At 42.7% G+C, this 22865-nt stretch overlaps 1 protein-coding gene across 1 annotated transcript in view; it reads left to right on the top strand.

The window, feature by feature from the left end:
- Nucleotides 1-21405, top strand: part of CCDC6 (coiled-coil domain containing 6) — an 80017-nt gene extending 58612 nt beyond the window's left edge. The window contains exons 4-9 of the mRNA XM_056850049.1: nt 5209-5312; nt 8276-8436; nt 15350-15506; nt 16691-16791; nt 19247-19371; nt 21057-21405. Of these exons, the coding sequence (XP_056706027.1) occupies nt 5209-5312; nt 8276-8436; nt 15350-15506; nt 16691-16791; nt 19247-19371; nt 21057-21233 (825 nt within the window). The 3' untranslated portion in view covers nt 21234-21405. The remainder of the gene's footprint in view (nt 1-5208; nt 5313-8275; nt 8437-15349; nt 15507-16690; nt 16792-19246; nt 19372-21056) is intronic.
- Nucleotides 21406-22865: the final 1460 nt, after the last annotated feature.

The following is a 22865-nucleotide window of genomic DNA, read 5'->3' on the forward strand; positions in this document are numbered from 1 at the left end:
GGGAATTACAGTCTGACCTTGCTTTGGAGGTTGAATTCCTCGACCCATTGAGAGCAAAACAAAACGATTCTCTAAATTTTCTTGTCAGTAGACGTCTAAACTACCCAAAGCTGAATAGTGCAGAGTTTAGTTTGATTCATTATGATTCCACTAAAACTGTATGTCTAATATATTGATAGTATCCATCTTCGGTCTAGGTCTGTGTTGGTGAACCTATGGCACGCGTGCCGCAGCCAGCACGCCGAGCCCTCTCTGTGGGCACGCCCAGACCCGTCGCCTCTGCCTAGGGCTGTGTCGTTTCTGTGGTGAGGGCGCTGAGGGCGGTGCTCCTTCTCCCCAAGCCCATGCTCCCCAAGCCTGCGCTGGCGCCCTCCCTCTCTCTCAGGGGAGACGATGGTTCAATCCACCGTCAGTTCCACTCAGGGCAGAAGGTAATAAGAAAAATCAGAAAGGAAAGGGCAACTGTGATCCTCGTTGCTCCTATGTGGCCTCGGAGGCCTTGGTTCCCCAGCCTAAGGGAACTCTCGGTCCAACCGCCCTGGGAACTTCCAATCTCCCCGGACCTACTCAATCAGGGGGCATTGTTTCACCCAGACCCTCAATGGCTGTGCTTAACCGCGTGGAAATTGAGAGGAGACCCCTTCTAGAAGAAGGCTACACGACTCAGGTAGTGGACACAATGATTGAGGCCAGACGACCCTCAACCAGGAGGATCTATAATACATCCTGGAGGGCGTTCGTGCTCTGGTGTAGGCTCAAACACATAGACCCTCTCCTGGTATTCCTAGCACCCTTGAATTCCTTCAAGAAGGAGTTCAGGTGGGGCTTAAGGTCTCCACTCTGCGAAGGCAGGTGGCAGCCCTCTCCACCGTACTCTCAATAGATGGGGGCTTGCCTCTATCCAAACACTCCCATGTCATAACTTTTCTCAAGGGCGTAGGGCAGACCTGCCCACCAGTAATACATCGCTTCCCGACCTGGCGGTTAAACGTGGTTCTCACGGCATTAACACGCCACCCATTCGAACCAATTAGCGAGATCCCTTTAAGGTTACTGAGGCTTAAGACCATTTTCCTCACAGCTGTGACCTCGGCTTGTCGCGTGTCGGAGCTGAGCGCTCTTTCCTCCAACGAAGGTTTTTGTATTTTCCATAAGGACAAGGTCGTCCTTAGACCCGACCCTACCTTTATTCCCAAGGTGAACTCCTCTTTTCACCGATCACAGGAGATTCATCTACCTTCCTTCTGTCCTAACCCCACTCACCCCAAGGAGAAGGAGTGGCATCACCTAGATATGAGAAGGTTATTAAAAACATACCTGAAGCGTACTGCCTCTATCAGAAAATCAGATGCCCTGTTTGTTTCCTTAACCAGTCCCTTCAAGGGATGTAAAATGTCTAGCTCTGCAATTAGCACAGCAGTCTGACAGTGTATCATTGAAGCCTACAGGGCCAGTAAGATTACTCCCCCATCAGGCATCACTGCACATTCGGTGCGCAGTGCTGCCACATCAGCCGCCTACAATAGGCAGGCTTCCCTAGAGGAGATATGTAGAGCGGCCACCTGGTCCACTGCCTCTACATTCATAAAACACTACAAAATAGACGCCATGGCCTCTGCTGACGCAGCCTTTGGCAGAAGGGTCCTGCAGCAGGTCTTGGATAAGTCCTAATCCCACCCGGTCATTGAGCTCTTGGATATCCCACAGATGACAAGATGCCCTTCACCCAGAACTGAGAACGGAGCCTTGTTTACTCACCGTGACGGCTCCTTCTGTTCTGGGTTGAAGGGCATCTTGCCCGCCCATTAGGATCCAAGACTTATCTCCTCCTGTTCTCTGGTTAAAATTGGGGGTCTGGTCTGATGGTAGTGCGGGTCAATTCTCTCCCAATGTCCGCCATCTGTCCTAAATCTCGTTGTGGGGGGCCTCTTCACTGTTGTTCCTTCCATGTTACAGTTTCTATTGGAGTTCAGTGTATTGTTATAGCAGTGTTTATTGCTTACTGTTTTGTGTGTGTGCACTTACCTGTCTCATTAGCTCGGCGAGTCCGAAACTGGGTTTCCCGCCCAGGGAGACAGGAAGCTGAAGATAATTTTTAGTCCTGCCTCCCTGGACACGTGATGGCAATACCCACAGATGACAAGATGCCCTTAAACCCAGAACAGAAGGAGCCGTCACAGTGAGTAAACAAGGCTCCGTTTTCTTACTTCTCCAGATAAAGCCAAATGTGAAGAATTTGATCTTTCCTGCCTACACTGGTTAGATTTAGAAAATCTGGAAATGGAGCTAATAGAATTTCAAGAAAGCTCTATCTGGAAAAATAAATTCTACGACCTGCGTGAAACACTTGAGAAGATAGAAGGGATGCCAAAGGACAGCACAGTTAGTTCTGAAAATGAAATCCTTAAAGTGTGGAATTCTCTGCCAAATAATTTTTAGTCAATGAAAGCACTTGGGATTGCTTTCTTTACTTTGTTTGGATCATCTTATGCTTGTGAGCAGCTGTTTTCAGCTTTGAATTATATCAAATCTGACACCAGAAACAGGCTAACAGATGACCTGAGTGCTGCATGTGTTGCTCTCAAACTTACAAAGTATGAGCCAAGGGTAGACAAATTATCAGCATGCACACAACAGCAAAAATCACATTAATTGTTCAAAAAATTTGATGATGTCCTCAAAGATGTCACAAAAATGGTGAATTACATCATGGCTCGTGCTCTGAATTGTCGACAGTTTCAAGCACTTCTTGAAGTTCAGGCACAGTATAATTGTTTAAGTACAATAATGTCCGGTGGCTGAGCAGAGGACGAGTCCTGGAGAGATGCATGCCAAATGCAAACTTTTACCTTTCAATAAAAAGTTGTTTGTATCATTGAAAGCTCTGTTATTGTGTTTTTCTTTTAATGCAAAATATGTGAATGTATGAGTTGTTTTTTCTAAACGAAACCCTCAGTATTCAGGTTAAATTGCCGTATTGGCACTTGGCGATAAATAAGTGGGTTTTGGGTTGCAGTTTGGGCACTCGGTCTCTAAAAGGTTCGCCATCACTGGTCTAGGTTGATTGCACAGCCCTCCTTAGAGTACCAGATGCAAGTCTGCATCTTGCTTGAGATATTTTTAGAATTCCAAGTGGATGTCCACTGGTGCTGTCTTTGGAGTGGCTTTAGTTTCATACTCATCCACAATAATGTTGGTACAGGGAATGGGGTAGTAGGCAGACCTGGCACCAAGGCCTCTGGTAGTGCTGCAAGAAAAGCCACCAAGCCTTCCTTTTGTTAAAGGGACTGGAGTATGTACATCCTTCTCCCTGGAAACATCTGGCAAGAGGAGTCAGGTGAGTCTTCAGTGCTGAAAGAAGGGTCCTGCTCATGGCCAAGATGGTTTTCTATAAGAGGGAGGGAGTTTTTGTCACAGACACTGTTTGAGATTGTTAATCAGAGAAGAGTTTAGGCATTTCCTAATTCCTTCCAGTTCCCCATGTTTCTTGGGAGCTGTTCCTTCCTTGCCTGTGACATAATTTACTCTTTACCCTGCATTAGCCAAACATTTTGCCATCCGCGTGACAAATAGGTGTAGGTTTTGCTGCGGTTGCTCTTTGAGTAAAAAAGCTAATACTTGTTCAAAGATGTTAGCATTCCTGAGAGCTGAGTCCTTCCTCAAATGTCACATGTAAGACTTCTTGAGCATTTAAGGTTAATATTTAAATATTGTGAGAAGGAATCATCTGGCTTTATGAAGAGCCTCTTTCCTACTGCCTTTTATTGACGTAGTACAATCTGTTACAGTTGTCATTCTCGCTTCCTGGTTATACAATCAGATCAGAGTTAGTTGCTGATTCTTTTCATTGCCCTACAGACTATTAATTCTGAGTTCTTCCCATTGGCTGTGTTAAGCACACGTTTTTCATTAACTATTAATAGGTTGTAAGGTTTTTGCTGCCAGTTATGTGAATTGAATCTTTTTGTCTTCTTGATTCGTGTGAACTAGTAGTGCAGTCATCTGGGAAAGCATGATCACCTTTATGAATCACCTTGCTTCATTTTTGCATCTGTTTAATGCTACAGTTCCTTTCACATTAGATGAAGTTTTACATTTGGTAGTAAAAATATAGGGCAAAGATAGTTTTGTTCTATTCCTGCAATTATTGTTCATTGTGATTGAGACGTTCTTTCTCCCTTAATGTAAAATAAGCATTAACTTTCAGTACTGTGAAGACTTTTGAGCTTTGCCTGGGTATTTTTTCTCTGAGTGGATGGTTCAGTGGATGTGATACGTGACTGTATCTCCTTCTCATGGTGGCCCTTTTCAGAGATGCCATTAGAAATGAGCTGCTGTATGTCTCTTCTGCCGTTGTGCTTGATTACTCTTCAGATGTGAATCAATCAAGGTTGTTCTCTGCAAGAGTACATGCTTCTTGATAGCGGATGATCTGTTTGCTGCTTCCACTTGTCTGACAGATGCCTTGAGTTAAGCAAACCATGAAATCCTGTGTAATTTTAGTTCCTAACTACTTTTGATGGTGGCTGGTCCATTAATTTTATCTAGTGTCTGCCCAAATCAAGTATAAAGTCAGGGAGTTGGGGCCGGACTAAAGCGCTAAGGAGGTATGTGGCTCAGTAACCCCAAGGTTACTTCCCCGTGGCCCCTCTCACTGAGCTGACTCCCCACACACGTTACTCCCCACTGATGTCCTGTGTCAAGGGGGGGAAAGGAGTTCCAGCTGATACAAAGCACAGGAAAGGGGGGAATACTGTCTCTCCTCACACATACATGTTACTTTGCTATTAAAATCAGGCCTGCATCCCAGGTTGAAAGTGTCATTTGATTGCATATTTTTTACCAGAGTGATTGGTCGAGAGGAAAAGACCTGTGGCCCTAGCTAGTCTTCTCTCATGGGCCCAGTTGCAGGTAACAAGGGCTCTAATTTCTGGCATTTTTACAGATTCAGAGTCAGGTGAGATAAGAAAATCAGAGCAACCCTCAGGGGGGTGGATGAAGGCTGTCTTTTTGTTTTGTTTTTTAACAGAAGTGATTTTTAACAGAAGCATAAACCCCTCTAAATATGGTTTTTGGACCTCAGTCCCATACTTTATTCCACTTAATTTTTTTATATGTAAAAATGGTCCTAAATATGTTTTTGCAACAATACAACTAAAATGTTTGACAAAGCAGTTCTCTTTCTTATTAACCATTTCTTTTCCTTAGCTAAGACGTGAGAAGATTGACCTTGAAAATACGCTAGAACAAGAACAAGAAGCATTAGTGAATCGCCTCTGGAAGAGAATGGATAAACTTGAAGCAGAAAAACGGTGTGTGTTCAATCCCCCCTTGTTTTGTATTGCTTGCATGTTTCACAAAACTTCCTTAAAGAAAGCTATTTAATATTTAAAATCAAATATTTAAACTCTAAAAGCAGTTTTTTTTCATGTCTTTTTATACAAGAAGTATGTTTTTGGTTGTGGTGAAATATATTTGGAAAGCCCCTAATTAATACTAGTACTTAGGGTAGGAAATAGGATACGAAATGTGTCTGAAATTAGGGTGGACTGGTCATTTAACTTGCAGGGAAATTTGCCAGTGGGCCACTGCCCTGGAGGGCTACTGGTGGCCAGGAGCAAGCGGAGCCAAGCCCCAGCAGTACTGCCATCACCTCAGGCTCAGACTCTGCATCAGCAATATCACCTGGTGTCAGCTCACCAATTGTTGCCTCTTGGATCGCTGCCAGTTTGGGGGAGGATGCAGTAGGTGAGCTAATGCCCATGCTTGGCCCCTATAGCTCTGACTTGAGTGGCCCTTGTAGCTCTGTTGTGTAGTATGCCAGGAGCCACTTAGTTTGTCTTGGTCCAGGGCAAGAACCAGTCTGGTGTAGTGGTTAGTGTTCGACTGGGATCTGGGAGACCAAGATTTGGATCCCCACTCTACCATGGAAGCTCGCTGGGGCCAGTCACACGTTTTCAAGCCTAACCTACCTCATAAGGTTGTTGTGAGCATAAAATGGAGAAAAATTAAGAACAATGTCATGTACTCTCAGCCTAGCCTACCTCAGAGGTTGGTTGTGAGGATAAAATGGAGGAGAGGAGGAGGATGTAAGCCACTTTGGGTCCTTATTGGGGAGAAACGTAGAGTATAAACTAAGTAAAAAATAAATGTCCCCAGTCTACTCCTGTCGGTAACCATTGAATGACTGGGTGTCATAGTTTTTGGCCTGTGACAGGCTTTGCTTCAATAATATAAAACTTTATTTTACAACTTGAAATTATCATCATGTTTAACTGCTTTGGACATTCATTGACATTTCTTAGTGACCAATGAATTTCATTGAAGCAGTGACATCTGTGAGAGCCGTGGGAAAAAATAAAAAGATGCTTTGATGTGGTAGTAGTTAATCTGATAAATTAATGCTTCAGGGTGGATGTGATCTTTCTGGTCTCATGGCCATTTTATTTGGAGCCTTGTGTTAATGATTTTAGAATAATTTGGGATGATTTTACGGTTTTAATGTATTTTATTGTTATGTTGTTTTAATGTTGTTCCCCGCCCTGGGCCTGGCCTTGGCTGGGGAGGGTGGGAAATAAATAAATAAATAAATATTGGCATGCTCTTTATGTAGCTAAATGACATCAAGCTAACTTATCAAACTGTTTTCTCTTTAAATGTGACAAGATGAGAGAGGATAGGGAGGGGGGAGATGTGTTCAGGTGACTACTGAGTAACTTATTCAACATATTAATCATTTGGATGGTTATCTGAGAGCACATGGAGATGTAGGATGACCACTTACCAGGCAGTAACTTAGCAGTGAGGAGAAAGTTGCCCCTCGCACGCTTGCCCAAACTTCTCATCAGATACAGGAGTGTGATAAAATTATCCCCACTACCAGAGCTAATGTAGCATATTGGCCAAGGCACACTCAACTCCAAATCCGAAAATCCTTGGTTTGAGTCTTGCCTCTGCCATGGACTTGTCTGGATGATCATAAGCAAGCCCCTCTCTCATGTAGGTCTCTTTTCTTCCTGAGCCTGTAATCTGCATTGTGTGTGTGGTAAGATTGACTTACTGTGACACAGCATTTCTTGGAAGGGTTGCAGTAGGATGGACTTCAGAAGGTTCAGAGTCTTATCTGTGTTGTTCTGTTACATCACACACGGCATGGTTAGTTATCACTCACAAATACTGCTCTGCATTTTGACTCTCGGACACATGAACCCACCCAAAGGGGAAAAGAAGTTTTTAGACTGTCAGCGTGTACCCCCACTGTTAAAAGTAACCTGTATGGAATTCTTGAAATCCACTGATTTGCTGATTCACTTCTGCAAGCAGTCTTGTTCCTGTCTCAGTTATATACATATGCGCTCATGTTGGAAGATGACTTCCCGGGGCACACATACATCCTCAGCCAAACTGACTGCAGCCTCTGCATGTGTAGTAGTGCGGTACATCCCAGTCCTATATTCTTTTGTAGTGTGGTACATCCCAGTCGTTTTCCCTGAGGTCTGTCATGCATTTAGGTCTAGATGTGATCTTTATATCATCCTAGGCATGAGGTACTGTGTCCTGTTAGGTCCTGATAAATCTAGGTTTTTTTTAAAAAGTCTAGTCCTCATGGTTGCAAAGGGATATTTGAAAGTATGATTTGTACAAACAGTAGTTCAGAAATGAAGGAGGAAGTTTTAAGAAATCAGAAATTCTATTTGCTCGTGTTCTTGGAGAGTAGTAAGATTGTAATACAGGATTGGGTTTGCAAGAAAGCACTTAAGCAAACAAATGCAGCGAAGAGTCTTTTGGCCTGTTAAAAGCTAAAAATGCCTGCATTTGTAGCATGCGTGATCGCTTTCATAGGTAGTTAGATTTACTTAAGGTACCTTATAAAGAATAAATATTGTGTATTTTTACAAAGCAAGGCCAGAAAGTCCAGCAATGCAACAGATGGCGCTTGGTCCCAGCACTATGTACAGCACAAATGAATACAAAGTGTAGTCTGATTATGGAGATGACCTTGATTATGGAGATGACCTCCTTGTGGAAGTGGCCTTCAGACCCACAAGTGCTACCATGAGTTTGTTCTTCTTTAAGATGCTGTGCTGGAGTAGCCCTAATATGACGGTTGCTTTGGAGCAAATGAATAGATAGCCTTTGACTACTACTCTCCCTTCAGATATAGCCTTTTAAAAACAAACATAATTCTGCTTTTTCCCTTGTTGGGTTATGCGGAACTAAAGTGGAATATGATTGTATGTGATTTTTGTTTCCATTTTTGTTATTTTTAATTTAGAATTTTGCAGGAGAAATTAGACCAACCAGTGTCTGCTCCTCCCTCACCAAGGGACATATCGATGGAGATAGACTCCCCAGAGAACATGATGCGGCACATCAGGTTTCTAAAGAATGAGGTGGAGAGGTTAAAGAAACAACTGAGAGCAGCACAGTTGCAACGTAAGTCCAATTGGCCTTGCCTGTGAGATCTTGCGTGCCTTGCTAACGTATATTCTCGTTCTGAAGAAAGGGCATCTTGCAGACTTGTGGGTTTTACCATCACATGCCCAGGGAGGCAGGACCAAAACTTTACTTCTTGTCTTCCTGGGCGGGAAAGCCCAGATAGCCCAGTTTCCGTGCTGCCTAGATCACGGAGAGCAGTATCGCCGAGTGGCTCCGACTTAGATAGGGATCTACGTCTTTCATTCATCTCCTTTTCAGACTTTATTTCCTCTATCCTCCCCCACTCTGCTTAATCCCGCTTGTCTTCCATTTGTCTCTTTACCCAACTTTTCCCTCACTCTACCTTCGACCGTTCCTTTTCCTCCTCCCCCCACTTCACTCCGAGAGCAAGATGGCGGACGAAAGGAGAGAAGCGGAGGACTACCTCCTATCCAAGAAGGACTACGACCTTGCCCTCGTCGCCACGTCATTCCATCTTTTTATGGTGGTGCTTTAAAGACTATTGCCACATTTGAGGAGAAATGAAACAGTTTTTAGTAAATTGACATGGTATTGTAATACAACTTTGCTGAAATGAAACTATCTGAGGTTTGCATTACCCTCTGTAATACCGGATTTGCTGTTCAGAAGCCTGAAAAAGCATTTAAGATGCCACTCTGCCAGACTTCCAAGGAATATCAAACATTAAAGAAATCTCTTGTTTGAATTTTTTTTTTTAAATACTACATTTCTGACAGTGTATCTTTTGTGGTCTTCCCTGGGTATCCCCTCACGCACACACACAAATGTTTTGATAAGATCATGAATGGGACTCAGGTTTCTTCCCTGTCAGCTATTCCTTCCTGCACGTGGAAATAAATGCCCTAACTGAGTGATTCCTGTTTTTCCATAGGAGTCCTGTTTGTTCTTGATCATTGAACTTTATAAATTAAGTAAGCTGTCAATATTCAGAAGGGTGGATTGATTGCATGTCAGCTATTTAAATAATTTAAGATCAGCAAGATAAAAAGATTGATTTAAATAATTGGTTTAAGTCAAGTTGTCTGTGTAAAACATGCATTTCGTGAACAAGCAGATACAGATTAGTTGCTTTAGTAGGCAAACAGTAGTAGTAATAGTAGGCTTTCCAATAAATGAAACCTCAGTACTATTTAGGAACAGAATCTGGAACTTCAGGTTGCACAGCGAACGTGACTTTTGTACGACTCAGTTATATGGGCTTTGATGTAATCAAGCTTGGAGGAAAGAAAGGGTAAAAAACTTACAAAATATAAATTGAAATGTTATTGTATTTCTGACATGTTGAATTCACATGGAAGATCACTTACTTAAGGCAAGAACAGGGAGAGAGGTGCCGGATTGTGGAACAGGTCTTCAGGTTTTCTGGAAGAAAGGCAGTAATTACTGACGAGCACAGTTTTTCCTCAACAAATGGAAAGTGACTCTTAATGCTGTTAATGATAAATTATTGGAAATACATCGTGCTTACTTCAGAATGTTTTTTCCTTTTCCTAGAAAAATTTAGTATGTTGAAAAGGGCAGGGGGTGGGCCTAAGGCTTGAAAAGTCTCTTGGATTTCAATAGAAAACTGGCAAACACAGGAACATAATGTCCTGTTTTGCTTTTACTTTCAGTAGAGTGTGGCCATACCCTTGTGGGGGTAGGTAGCGTTAAGAACATGATAGTTCTCTATTACTGAAAGAGGCTGTCCTCGAGAGGGCAACGTCTCCTCCTCACTCCACTGGCAGGACTCATGGAAATGAATTGCACAGACTTCTAGGGCTGGCTTACGGTGCGTTCCCCTTTATGCCCAGCCTGCTTCCTCTGTGGAGACCCCTTTCGAAGCCTCTATGTTTTTTAATACCAAATCCTCATGCCTTTCTCTGTCTTCTCCCTCAGCCTCAGCTAGTCAGGAAGAGTTAGTCATGGCCACACGGGTGTTTTCTGGCCCTGGTGGAGTCTGCCCCCTTAGACACCAGCTGCTTTCAGTGTTGCTCTGGCGGTTCCAGCAGCAAGAAGCACTGCTTTCATTCGTACCAAAGTTTCAGCAGTTCTGGGTGCCAGCAGCAGTGCTACTCCTGCCAACCCAGCTGCCTCCGATTGTGCCCAGGAATTGCTTTGGCATCGCTTATGGCCACAGTAAGAAATTCCACTTTGGTGGCCTGCTACTGAGGCAAAGTGACTGGCCAGGCCCTCAAAATAGAGTAATGCCATCCCATTCTACTCACTGGTCTCCTTCCCTCTGCCATTGTGGATGAGAAAATCCCTCCATCTGGACCTCTGCCCTATGGATAAAGCACACAGTTGTTAAGGACATGGAAGGGGATCCCTGCCAAAAATCCCATTTGGGGTTTTTATCTCCTAGCTAAGTAGCTTCCCTTATGTTCATCATTCAGCTCAGCCTAGTATAATGTTCACAATAGTAGCAAAATGGTTTTCCCCCCCGCAGTATTTCCTGTCTGCTGTTGTAAGCCATGAACTAGGGGGTCTGCCTCCAGCCAGACTCTGAGAACAGTGCAGCTAACTGGCATAAGCCCTGCCTTCAGACTGAGTAGGAGGCATAAACTTCTCATGGATACCTTCTGATCTACTGATGAGAAGAAACCTTGTAATATGTCCTGCGTTTTGTTTGACACACCCATATGTGACTGTTTTTAGTTTCATTTCTATTAATTTATCCGGCCTGCCAAAATACTTCTGCCTATTTTTATTTGATATTAATGCCCTTGTTTTGGGGAGATGGTAGAGCATATGATTATAGGCAGAGTAGGTGGAGACCTTGAATGCAAGATTGGGGAATTAATATTCTTTGTCACTTAAAGTGGATGAGATGCATTAACCTTGGTATACTCCAGTTTTTCCAATGTGTTACCTTCGCTTGCTGTACTTGAAAGTAAGGACAAGGTCTCTGGGTACAGTGAATGAGAACATGTACAAGTGCTGAGCCTGATTTATTAGCACAAAGACAGATTTTGGCTTTACTCTAGTTTGTCTTTCAAGTGGTTTGTTGTTGTCCTTGAATGACCTAATGGACAGTAAATCTGTCCGTGAACACAAATGATTTATTATATCATACGGGGCCATAAGCAACCTAAAAGAGATCAAACTGCAAGAAAGCCCTCGAAGCTGTCTGTTGTACTGCCAAAGTGATCAATGTAATCTTTTCTACCCAATTTCAGTTTGGGAAATGAATTCTACTTTGGGTGCCTCTTTGGGGCTGCTTCTTTCTAGAATGCAAAAAACATCAGAAGCCATGTGAGAGGATTCCAACGGGTAGCCATGTTAGTCTGTCATCACAAAACAGAACACAGAAGTCCAATTGCACCTCAATGACTGACAACATTTATTCCAATATGAGCTGTCAGTCAGAACCTACTCTGAGCTTCTTCCCACGCAAATATGGCCTCTTCTGGTGTGGGGAGAGTTGCAGGGGGATGGGCTCCTCCTGTGTGGATCTGGGGCTACTGAAGTAACCTTTGCCAGGGAAGTCATATGAGAAGGATTCCTTTGTGTGGCAGATACGGTGTGGACAATGGATAGTGTTGAACTTGGGGTGAAGTGGCTTCGTTTGTCAGTGATTAAGATCACAAAATGATCTTAGGTCAGTCACACACTGTCACACAGGGCTCTTGTGGAAATATATGGGGGGTGAATCCCGTGTACTCAGCCCCGAATTCCTTATAGGAAAGGCAGGCGACAAGCCTGACAGAAACACTTCACCTTCTTTATGCATTAACAAAGATCCAGCTCCTCATTTCTGTCCTCACAGTAAAATCCTTATTGTTGTCCAAAGGGGAGGGGGTCTCTCCTCAAAAACCCAAACTTTCAGGTGATCTGATTCTTACACCACACCGTCCCAGTATTCTGTTAGAGTGGCCGAATTCTTCTTAAGCATGAGAATTTATGTAAATGACTATCCTACTGTTTTAATCTATTAGGGTAAAGTCAACTGAAAACCTGCTGGGAAATATTCACAAGGTAGCTATTTTATAGGATTGTATATGATTTGCCCTCCTTCCTCCCACAAGATCCCCCCACCCATAGTTCCAGGGGCAATCCTTCTGAGTCTTGAGCTGTCATGGCAGTTCTGCCTTACTGTAAACCACTTCCCACAGGCGGGGGGGGGGGTCCAGAAGCTGGGCCCAGGTTACTTGTAATCAAGTTGTAGTTGATTTCCCTCCTAACTAAGTGGGAATGCTCCAGGGATGCGTCCAACTCTGCCAAGCTTAAAGTGACCTGGCCAGTTTGCATCCCAGCCTCAGAATGATTATATTATACCCCGTAATAACTATAGCAACATTACTAACTCAGATTAACCTGTTTCTCTTTCTTTCTCCTCCCCCCCACTTTTTTTAAGCAAAGGGCTTTGAGTCATTGTCACATTCCCCTCCCCCCAACACACACATACTCTATTTCATTGGCTTGGCACAGGCAAAGGGTTGCCTACAGAAGCAAACTCCCACTGCAGGCTACTCTGCCTATCTGGGGACTAGGGGATCCCCGAGACAAGGAGGGGGAGGTGAAGTGGAGGTCTGCAATGGGAGGGGAGGGGAAATGGGTGAAAAATTCTCTCTACCTCCATCTCCCGTTCTTTTTCTGTCTGCTGCCACCAGAAGATACAGTTTTGATTCAGGCCACTGTAACAATAATAATCACTATGCAGAACTAATGAGTTGTCAGGATAGATCTTGGTTCCTTGGGAATAATTGTATCCCCTTGAGGATATCACCCCCCAACAGCCTCTCCCTGTTCCTTCTTGGGGAAGGGCTGTGGCTCAGTGGTAGAGCATCTGCTTTGCACGCAGAAGGTCTCGAGTTCAATCCCTGGCCCCTCCTGGTAGTAGGTTATAAAATCATAGAGTTGGAAGGGACCACCAGGGTCATCTAGTCCAACCCCCTGCACAATGCAGGAAATTAACAACTACCCCCAGTGACCCCAACCCTCCGCCCGCCATGCAGGATCCCACAATCAAAGCACCATAGGGCATGGATTCCAGACCTTTGATCATTCTGGTCGCTCTCCTCTGGACACGCTCCAACTTGTCAACATCCTTCTTAAATTGTGGAGCCCAAAACTGGACACAGTATTCCAAGTGAGGTCTGACCAATGCAGAATACAGTGGTAGTATTACTTCCCTTGATCTAGACACAATACTCCTATTGATGCAGCCCAGAATTGCATTGGCCTTCTTAGCCGCCATATCACGTTGATTCATGTTCAGTTTGTGGTCCACTAAGACTCCCAGATCTCTTACACATGTACTGCTGTCAAGCCAACTATCTCCCATCCTGTACCTGTGCCTTATGTTGTTTTTGCCTAGGTGAAGTACTTTACACTTCTCCCTATTGAAATCCATTTTACTACTTATGGCCCAGCTCTCCAGTCTATTGAGGCCATTCTGAACTCTGACCCTACCCTCCGGGGTATTAACTACCCCTCCTAACTTGGTGTCATCTGCAAATTTGATTAGCATGCTCTCTATTCCATCATCCAAGTCATTTATAAAAATATTAAATAGTACCGTTCCCAGGACAGACCCCTGTGGTACCCCACTGGTTGTATGAAAGACCTCAGCCTGAGACGCTGGCAGCCAGAGTAACGGGCCAACAGTACCTTATTTAGTATAAGGCAACTTCATGGCTTCAGATGTTGGCAATAGTTGTGGAAGGACTGTGATTTCCTTCACAGTTGCATCTCTCCCTCTTCCCTATACCTTGAAGTTGTCGTAAATTTAGTTCTTATCTCTGCTGTGCAACCGTGAGTTTATCTTTTCTATGTGTTGCATCTGTTTTATCAATAGATGAATAAAAAAGAACCTTGGCTGCATTTCAACACGGGTTAGTTCCTGATCCAGCAAAACAATACATCTGTGTCAGAGATAACTGTACACTCAGCCAGAGATTTCTTTAGCAGTTTGCTCTGAAGCCACTCACCCACTGAGGAGGCATGCTAATTGAAAAATGACTCTCTGCTTTGCTAAAAACAGTTGTGAAGTCTTGGAAGAAATTTTGTATTTGTGTCTCATGAGCTCAGCTTATCACTGCGCCATAACACTTAGCCCAGGATATTGGTATTACTTCTGTTTTGTTTCATTTCCTTCTGTTCTGCCATTTTCTTTTTAGTCTGCTTTTGCTTGTGTCTGTTCTAGGAACTGATCACACCTCCTGTATTTTGATCTGCTGTTGGTTTCTCTCATATAGCCCAAGTAGGACAGCTGTCCGCAACGTATGGCTGAAAAGCCAAATGTGGTCCAGTAGAATCAAATATGGCTCTTTTAAAAAGCAAATGAAAGAAAATGAAATCTTTAAACTAAAGTCTAATGGCAGGGTAGGTGGGGTGCTAGAATAATCTGCATGTTAAGGAAATGGCCGGCAAAACATTTTATTGGGCGAAAGGACTTCTTAGAGATGCTTTACAGAAAGGGAGATTATAGCAGTGAACAGTAATCCAGTAATCCAATTGCAAACCCTGCACAGATTTATGCCACTGCACTAAAACAGCCTGTACTCCGGTGTATATTTATTACTTATTGTGAGATCTTGTGTGTGCTACTTGCTAACGAAGGACTCGCAACAAACCAGTGTATGGGCTGCAGAAACGTTTATGGATTATTAATGAATATGTCAATTATCAGTAAAGTTAAAGAGTATCATTTCAGTTATGCAAATGGGCTTTCTTATGCTATCTCTGTTGATTGCATGCTCTAAATTTTGACATTGTTCGGCAATTTAAATCAAAAGGTTGCTGACCCCTGAAAGTAGGGTACCTGTTATGCTGCTTATGTTGTTACCACTCGGTAAAGACAAGCTCTGAATTCTAAAAATGTACCAGTGTTTCCAATGCATCTGAAACATGAAATTGGGTTTACTTAATAAGAGCTGCTAAAGAAAAAAAAATCTTGACATTTTAGACTCAGAGAAGATGGCACAATATTTAGAGGAAGAACGTCACATGAGAGAAGAAAATTTGAGGCTCCAAAGAAAACTGCAGAGAGAGATGGAGAGAAGAGAAGCCTTGTGCAGACAGCTGTCAGAAAGTGAATCAAGTTTGGAAATGGATGATGAGAGGTATGTGTTGCTGGTAAATGCAGTGGTACAGCATGGGCTTTGTAAGGCATCAAAAGAAACTAAATACATGTTCCAAAAAATGGCTTCTAAATCTTAAGGAAGAACCATGCATCATAAAAATGTAGAGCGGTCACAAAAAAAGTATAGATTTCTTCTCCTCTCCAGTGTGATGTACAGCTGACTTCCTGTCCTGACACAATTAATGCTGAGCAATCCCACAGCTTACAAGGTGGACTGGAGGAGAAGGGGAATGCAGCAAAACAGCTTTCAGCCACAAGATAAATTGTACCCGCTTTGGGTGGGGCACATTTGAACTGGAACTTCTATATGCCTTTGCTAGCCTTCTTTTTGTTATAATGTATTGTGATCTCTCTTACGATACCATGTTTATGGAAGTATCAGATCAGAACAAACATTCATGCTTCCAAAGATTGCCCCACTCCTTAATGCACTTGCTGCTTTCGAGTAATACCTGCACGTGTAATTCGGGGTGGGTCTCCTGACAGCCTAATGGTTAACAAGTTGATTTGTGTATTAAGCTAGAGTGCAAACTGAGGACAAGAGCATGCAAGGATCACGTAGCTCTTAGGGCCGCCATCGAAATCTTAGATGATTTCATCAAACACTATTTAGTCACACAATTCAACTGCATATTTGTGTATGTGAATAGTACCTCTGAAGGTCATTGTTTTTTCTATAATGCGTGCACATGTTTGTGTGTTTACTTCATTCATAATTTGCCTTTCTCACTGAGACTCAAGGCAGAGTATAACTAAGAACAAGGCAGCAAGGACAATATGATGTATAGAACCAACCATGTACAGGCAATAAGCAGCATTGCTAGTTTTGAGAACAGTACAGCGAAACATTGAGAGCCAGCATGGTGTAGTAGTTAAGAGCAGCGGATTCTAATCTGGAGAACCGGGTTCAATTCCCCACTCCTCCACATGAAGCCTGCTGGGTGAACTTGGGCCAGTCACAGTTCTGTCAGAACTCTCTCAGCCCCACCTACTCAGCAGGGTGTTCAGTGTATTGTATCTAGCTGCTTAATCAGTTAAACTTTACAATGCCTCCTGACTGTGTGATGCTGCTGAACTACTAGCTTATTATAGTTTGGTCTGTGGTGTGCTGTGGAAGGGGCTGGGTTTGAAAATAACAAACAATTATTTTATCTTTTTAATCAGATACTTTAACGAGATGTCTGCACAAGGATTAAGACCTCGCACTGTGTCCAGTCCAATCCCTTACACACCTTCACCAAGTTCTAGCAGACCTATATCACCTGGTAAGTGATTTACTAGATTATGATCAAATTTTGTATTGCACTGTGATGTCTTTATGTGCACTATGAGAGTGTAGGCCCCCAGTGGGGGGCATATTCAACTCCTACACATGCATGATGAAGATTGGCAGCTGGCTGGCTACAGAGTTTTGTTTTGTTGCAAGAGGTCATACAGCCAGGCAAACTCTGGACAGACCTCCTTATGGCCCTGCTTGACAGTCATCCCCCTCAGGTGTGACTGATAACGTGTATGTCGGCACCTGGCGGCAAGCCAGTTGGCCTGCAGGGTTCATCTTGCTCCTTGGCTTCATGGTATGCTGTGGAAGAACCTAAAAAAAAAAAGAGCTAGGTCTGGAAAGAACAAACCTTCTCCCCTCTTGGATCCTTCTGCCCTCTTGTGTACCAAGTAAGGGTGTGGGATGCATGTTTGGGGCATGGCAGGCTGCCACAGTCATCTTTCTGACCCCACCATTAGAGGCAAGGTGGGGAGTTATAGATAGGACCTTTTCTGTAGTGGCCTCTTGACAGGAGACCTCTAAATCCTCAGCTATTCACTTGTCACCCAGTTTACAGACTATTAAGTATTGGATTCGCACCTTCTTGTTCTCCCCAACTTGATCAGTTGTGTATGTGTTAGTTGGCTTTTTGCTTAATTATTTGGGTGTGTTTTTTTGTTTGTTTGTTTGTTTCCCTTGAAGTGGTCATTTACTGTGATAGGTAACTAGGTTTCTGTGTATTTCACTAAAAAGTACATTATCTTACTTAACCAGTTACCCCAAGTAATGATACAAACCTTGAATTGTAAAACAATTATTTTATTGTTAGCTTCTAGTTAACTAAAGTAAAAAAACACATCACATATTGAATATATGAAAGTTACATTGTATGAAAAATCTAACAAAATATTACAGAATATAAACAGATTATAAGCAGATCTGTTCAGAAAAAATTACAGGAAAAACACGAAGTTCACATACCTCTGTATGGGCCATGCTGGAAGAATTATTTAGACAGACAGCAGAGCAGCATAGTCTGCTAAAGAACTTCCAACTTCTGAACAATTTTTAACCCCTTATATACTCTTTCAAAGCTGAGTGGTCATGAGAACTCAAATCTGTTCCCATCTATTACAACTTTCACATCAAATCTTTCCCAAGTGAGGTCTGACCAATGCAGAATACAGTGGTAGTATTACTTCCCTTGATCTAGACGCAATACTCCTATTGATGCAGCCCAGAATTGCATTGGCCTTCTTAGCTGCCATATCACACTGTTGACTCATGTTCAGTTTGTGGTCAACTAAGACTCCCAGATCTCTTTCACGTGTACTGTTTTCAAGCCAACTATCTCCCATCCTGTACCTGTGCCTTATGTTGTTTTTGCCTAGGTGAAGTACTTTACACTTCTCCCTATTGAAATCCATTTTATTGCTTATGGCCCAACTCTCCAGTCTATTGAGGCCATTCTGAACTCTGACCCTACCCTCCGGGGTTTTAACTACCCCTCCTAACTTGGTGTCATCTGCAAATTTGATTAGCATGCTCTCTATTCCATCATCCAAGTCATTTATAAAAATATTAAATAGTACCGGTCCCAGGACAGACCCCTGTGGTACCCCACTGGTCACTCCTCTCCAGGAGGAAGTTGTGCCATTAATGAGCACCCTTGGGGTTCAGTTGGTCAACCAATTACCAATCCACCTAATAGTAGCAGTGTCCAGCCCACATTTTACTAGCTTTGTTTCAAGAAGATCATGGGGGACTTTATCAAAGGCTTTACTGAAATAAAGGTACACTACTTCTACAGAATTCCCTTCATCTACCATACTTGTCACTCTTTCAAAAAAAGATATGAGATTAGTTTGACATGACCTGTTTTTGAGAAACCCATGTTGACTGTCAGTGAGCATGGCATTTTTTTCTAAGGGCTTACAGACCATCTGTTTAATTATCTGCTCTAGTATTTTATCTGGTATTGATGTCAGGCTGACTGGGCAATAATTGTTTGGAATCTCTTCTCCCCCCCCCCCTTTTAAAGATGGGGACCACATTAGCCCTTCTCCAGTCTGCTGGAACTTCTCCTGTTCTCCATGAATTCTCAAAGATTATTGCCAGTGGTTCTGAAATCACTTCAGCCAGTTCTTTTAACAGCCTCTTCTGAGTATTAAAGAAGAAAAATATGTCCTTACTAATTACAGGAAAACATTATTACGTAACTGTGCAAGTGTTTAATGCCTTGCTTATTTACTTGTTGTCTAGTTTGAATAAGTTTGGGCTTACTCAAGTCAGTGGCTGGCAAAGAACAGATCAAAAGTGAATTGGATTTTCAAACACAGCTTATTGGTCTAGTGTAAAAAACATTTTAGAAGGTAGTAACTGTTGCTCGCTCATTTCTAATGCACTAGGTGGATGTTTGGATACATGAATATGTTTTTAACCTGTCAATTGCATTGATTTAGGTCTCTCATATGCAAGTCACACAGTTGGTTTTACTCCCCCAACTTCACTTACCAGAGCCGGTGTGTCTTATTATAACAACCCAGGCCTTCATGTGCAGCATATGGGACCATCCCATGGTATTACAGTGAGTATTTCAGACTAATCCATCACAAAACCGGTTTCTGTAAAACGTGAGAGTTCTGTCTTCTTTGCATATGTCTTCAAATCAGAGTCCTGTTCATCCCATGCTTCTCCCTTTTTTCTAATTCTGTCGCTAAAGTTTTATTCTACAGCCAAGACTTGACAGATTCCGATAAATAGTTTGCTTTGCTGGGTGGAGCAAGACGGTTAGAATGGTTTGTGTTTCTGGATTGCTTATGGTTTTAATTCTCTTCTTGCCTGCTGCTCACGCCTTTCTTTGCCACCTTAAGCCTCCATCACCTGTGGGAAAGGCATCATAATTTAATTGAATAGATAACAAATACTCAGATTAGGGAGTGGATTGGTCACACCTTGGGACAGGGCATATACACCTTTTGCACTCACAGGTCGGCCACTTTCTGTTCCTGGTAGTTGCTGGTGCTGGAATTGCATCTGTTACCTTCTCATCGCCATGTGTTCACGCTCTGCCACCAGAAGCTGCAGGGAAAGTAACAGGAAGGGGAGCAGGGGGAAGAGTAGGGGACAGTCACAGACCAGTCAGTTGAGTGCTGGAGTTGTGACACAGTTTAAATACTCCAAGGCTCCACACCCACTCATTCTGGGAAACAAGGCAGCAGTTTGATCCCCAGTTGTCATGATCTGACAGAAAGTTTGGTTAGACACCGTACAATACTATGATTCATACCTAGCTGCTTACACATTTTCTGTCTTCACTGGTTAGAAACAAAACTTCCATGTAAGGGTTGTCAACCTCCATTATTTCATTTCATTATGCCTGTAATAAAACCATTCTGGCAGGTAACCAGTATTAGGGCTTGAAGATAAGAAGAGCCCTGCTGGACCAGACCAGTAGTCCATCTAGTCCAGCATCCTGTCTCATGCCGTGGCCAGCCAGCTCCTTTGAAGGTCCAGAAATTGGGCATAGAAACAGTGCCTTCTGGCACTGGTATTCAGGTTTACTGCCCCTAAATATGGATGTTCCCTTTAGTCACCTTAGCTAATAGCCACTGATAGACTTGTCCTGCATGAAGGACCAGGAAAGTTCAGAGCTGGCCCTTTTGTCTTTTTCTTTTTTTGCTATTGGACCCCAAAAGGTTGCACGGGTGTCCTTCATTATGTTGTGAGTTTGGTTTTTTTTTTACATTAATTGGTAAAATCCTATGAATCTTTATTTCCATTAATGGTTTTCATAAAATACACGAAGTTATAGGGCCATCCATTTATCGGTTGTCTGTTACGATGTGCCACAATTGGGTCATTATGTGCACTCCAGGAATTACTCCAAAGCATACTTTCTCCTTGAAAATAGGCACATTCATTTCAGCTTTTCTGCCTGTTCTGCTTCAGTTGTGTGTGTCCACTTTGCTCAATTTGAATAGCATGGGATATATCAAAGAACGGCAACTTTGCATTATAGCTCAAAGTGGACAAAGGCCCCTTATCGTGAAGGTATTGAAAGCTTGGGAAGATCTGGTGTGGGTCCCTTGAAAGAGATTTCAAAAATTGGGCCCATAAACTATATCTGTTTTGCATTTTGTTATCCAGGTTTAATTTGTACTGAAGCTGATGTTTTATTTGCCTGACGAGGGGACATGTTGGGAAAACCTCTACCTTGCTGTTTAAGAACCAGCAGATTCAATCCCTGCTTTTTTGTATTTGGCTCCACAGAGGCCTTCACCACGAAGAAGCAACAGCCCTGACAAATTCAAACGCCCCACTCCTCCTCCTTCTCCGAATACGCAGACCCCGCTGCAGCCTGCTCCGCCCCCTCCGCCACCTCCCGTGCAGCCACCAGTCCAGTCGGCCTCTTTTCCACACTCGATGCATCCTTCATCTCAGCCTTAGTGCACGCGCTCAGCAAATCTGTCTTCAGAGTTGGACTCATGACACCGAGCAGTTTACTACAAGCCAAAGGCTTACAACAGCATATTTGGATTTGACTTATTTGCACTGAAGTTAATTGAGGCTTCACTGTTTAATTGTGTTATACATGGGTTTTTTTTTTCCCTTTTTTTTCTTTTTTGTCCACAGGCTCCTTCAAATAGTAGCATGTTTCCTACATGGAAACCGCTTTGGTGTAGGTGATAGCATGAAGCTTACACGTAGATGATAAAACGTGGCAGCTTACATGGGAGATGCCGTGCTTAGTTTTACACAGAAGTGTCTTCTGTGCAAGAAGCATGTCGTATTTGAAGCAGTCCTACCATGCAGCCAGTGTTGTGGATCTACAACACTAATTAAAAAAAAATTCCATCAGTGTTTTACTTGAACTTGCGTGTGTGTGCCCATTCTCTGGCTGGAACGTTCGCTACTCTGTTTGATATTACAGCATTTTGTTTTGCTGAGCTCCCAAAGCTTTATTTTTTTCCCTCCCAGGCTTCTAGGTTTGTAAGATAAAAGGGACAGCTTTTTATATTTTTTGATGACAGTTTGCATATGAATTTACAGGCATGGGCTATATATTATGAACTCCCAAGACAGGACAGTATGTTTCGAGCATATTCAATATATTAGCACTACATTTCAGTAATGGCAAAAGTACAGCTTTTTAGTGCAAAAGTGGAAGTTGGACAGCTCGATGCCCAAGTTCACTTTTTCTTAATTGCATCCTTTAATTTTCAGATTCATCATTAAACTTTAAATACCTTTTTCTCCAGTGTGTGGTACAGTCTGAAGTACAATGTGGAAAGCCTGACTTGTCGAAGTATATAGAATGTATCAATCCATGAACCTTAAGAGTTGATTGTTTCATTTCTCTTTCACGTTGATCTGTAAAACTGTCTGTAATGTTGTTTTTCATCACAATGATCTTCTGTGAAGTGTGTGCTGCCAACAAGATCCTTGTGGCTGATTAAAGTGTGTTCTCTGATTTCTGCCATAAAAAGCAATTTGCATTAAAAACAAAAAACAGGCTGATTCCCCCTCATGTTTAAAATATATTGTGTGACACTCCCACCCCTCCACTCTGAAAATCTGAACAAATATTGTATGAAGAATCAGAAGAAAATATTATTGAAAGTACACATTTGTAGCTGCATATTGGTATAACAGCCTAAAATTTTGTATTGCTTGGTGGAAAAATAACAGATTACAGAGTAAGTTAAGTGAAGATAGCAAATACATATTTAGCAGCATAAGCCGGTACATTGTACAAAGAAATATATTCTGAAATACATTCTTTCAATTCATTTAACACAAATAAATTGTTTGGTTTCACTTTGCAGTGGAAAAAAACTTTGTCACTTTTTTCCCTTGATACGGCATTCTCTTCAGCAAATGCTTTCACGAGGACAAACAGGGACATAATTAGGTTAATGGCTTCACTTCCTGTGTTGTAAGGCGTGATTAAGCATGATGGGGGGGCATACATAGTAGGTCCATTTGAAAGAGACATGCTGCAACTGCGAAGTGTGCACTTTTACATCACAACCAACACATTTAAATCAGACCTTATTCAGTGCATACAGTAGAAAATAG

The sequence above is a fragment of the Euleptes europaea genome, chromosome 5 (genome assembly GCF_029931775.1).
Source record: "Euleptes europaea isolate rEulEur1 chromosome 5, rEulEur1.hap1, whole genome shotgun sequence".
NCBI classification, from domain to species: Eukaryota; Metazoa; Chordata; class Lepidosauria; order Squamata; family Sphaerodactylidae; genus Euleptes; species Euleptes europaea.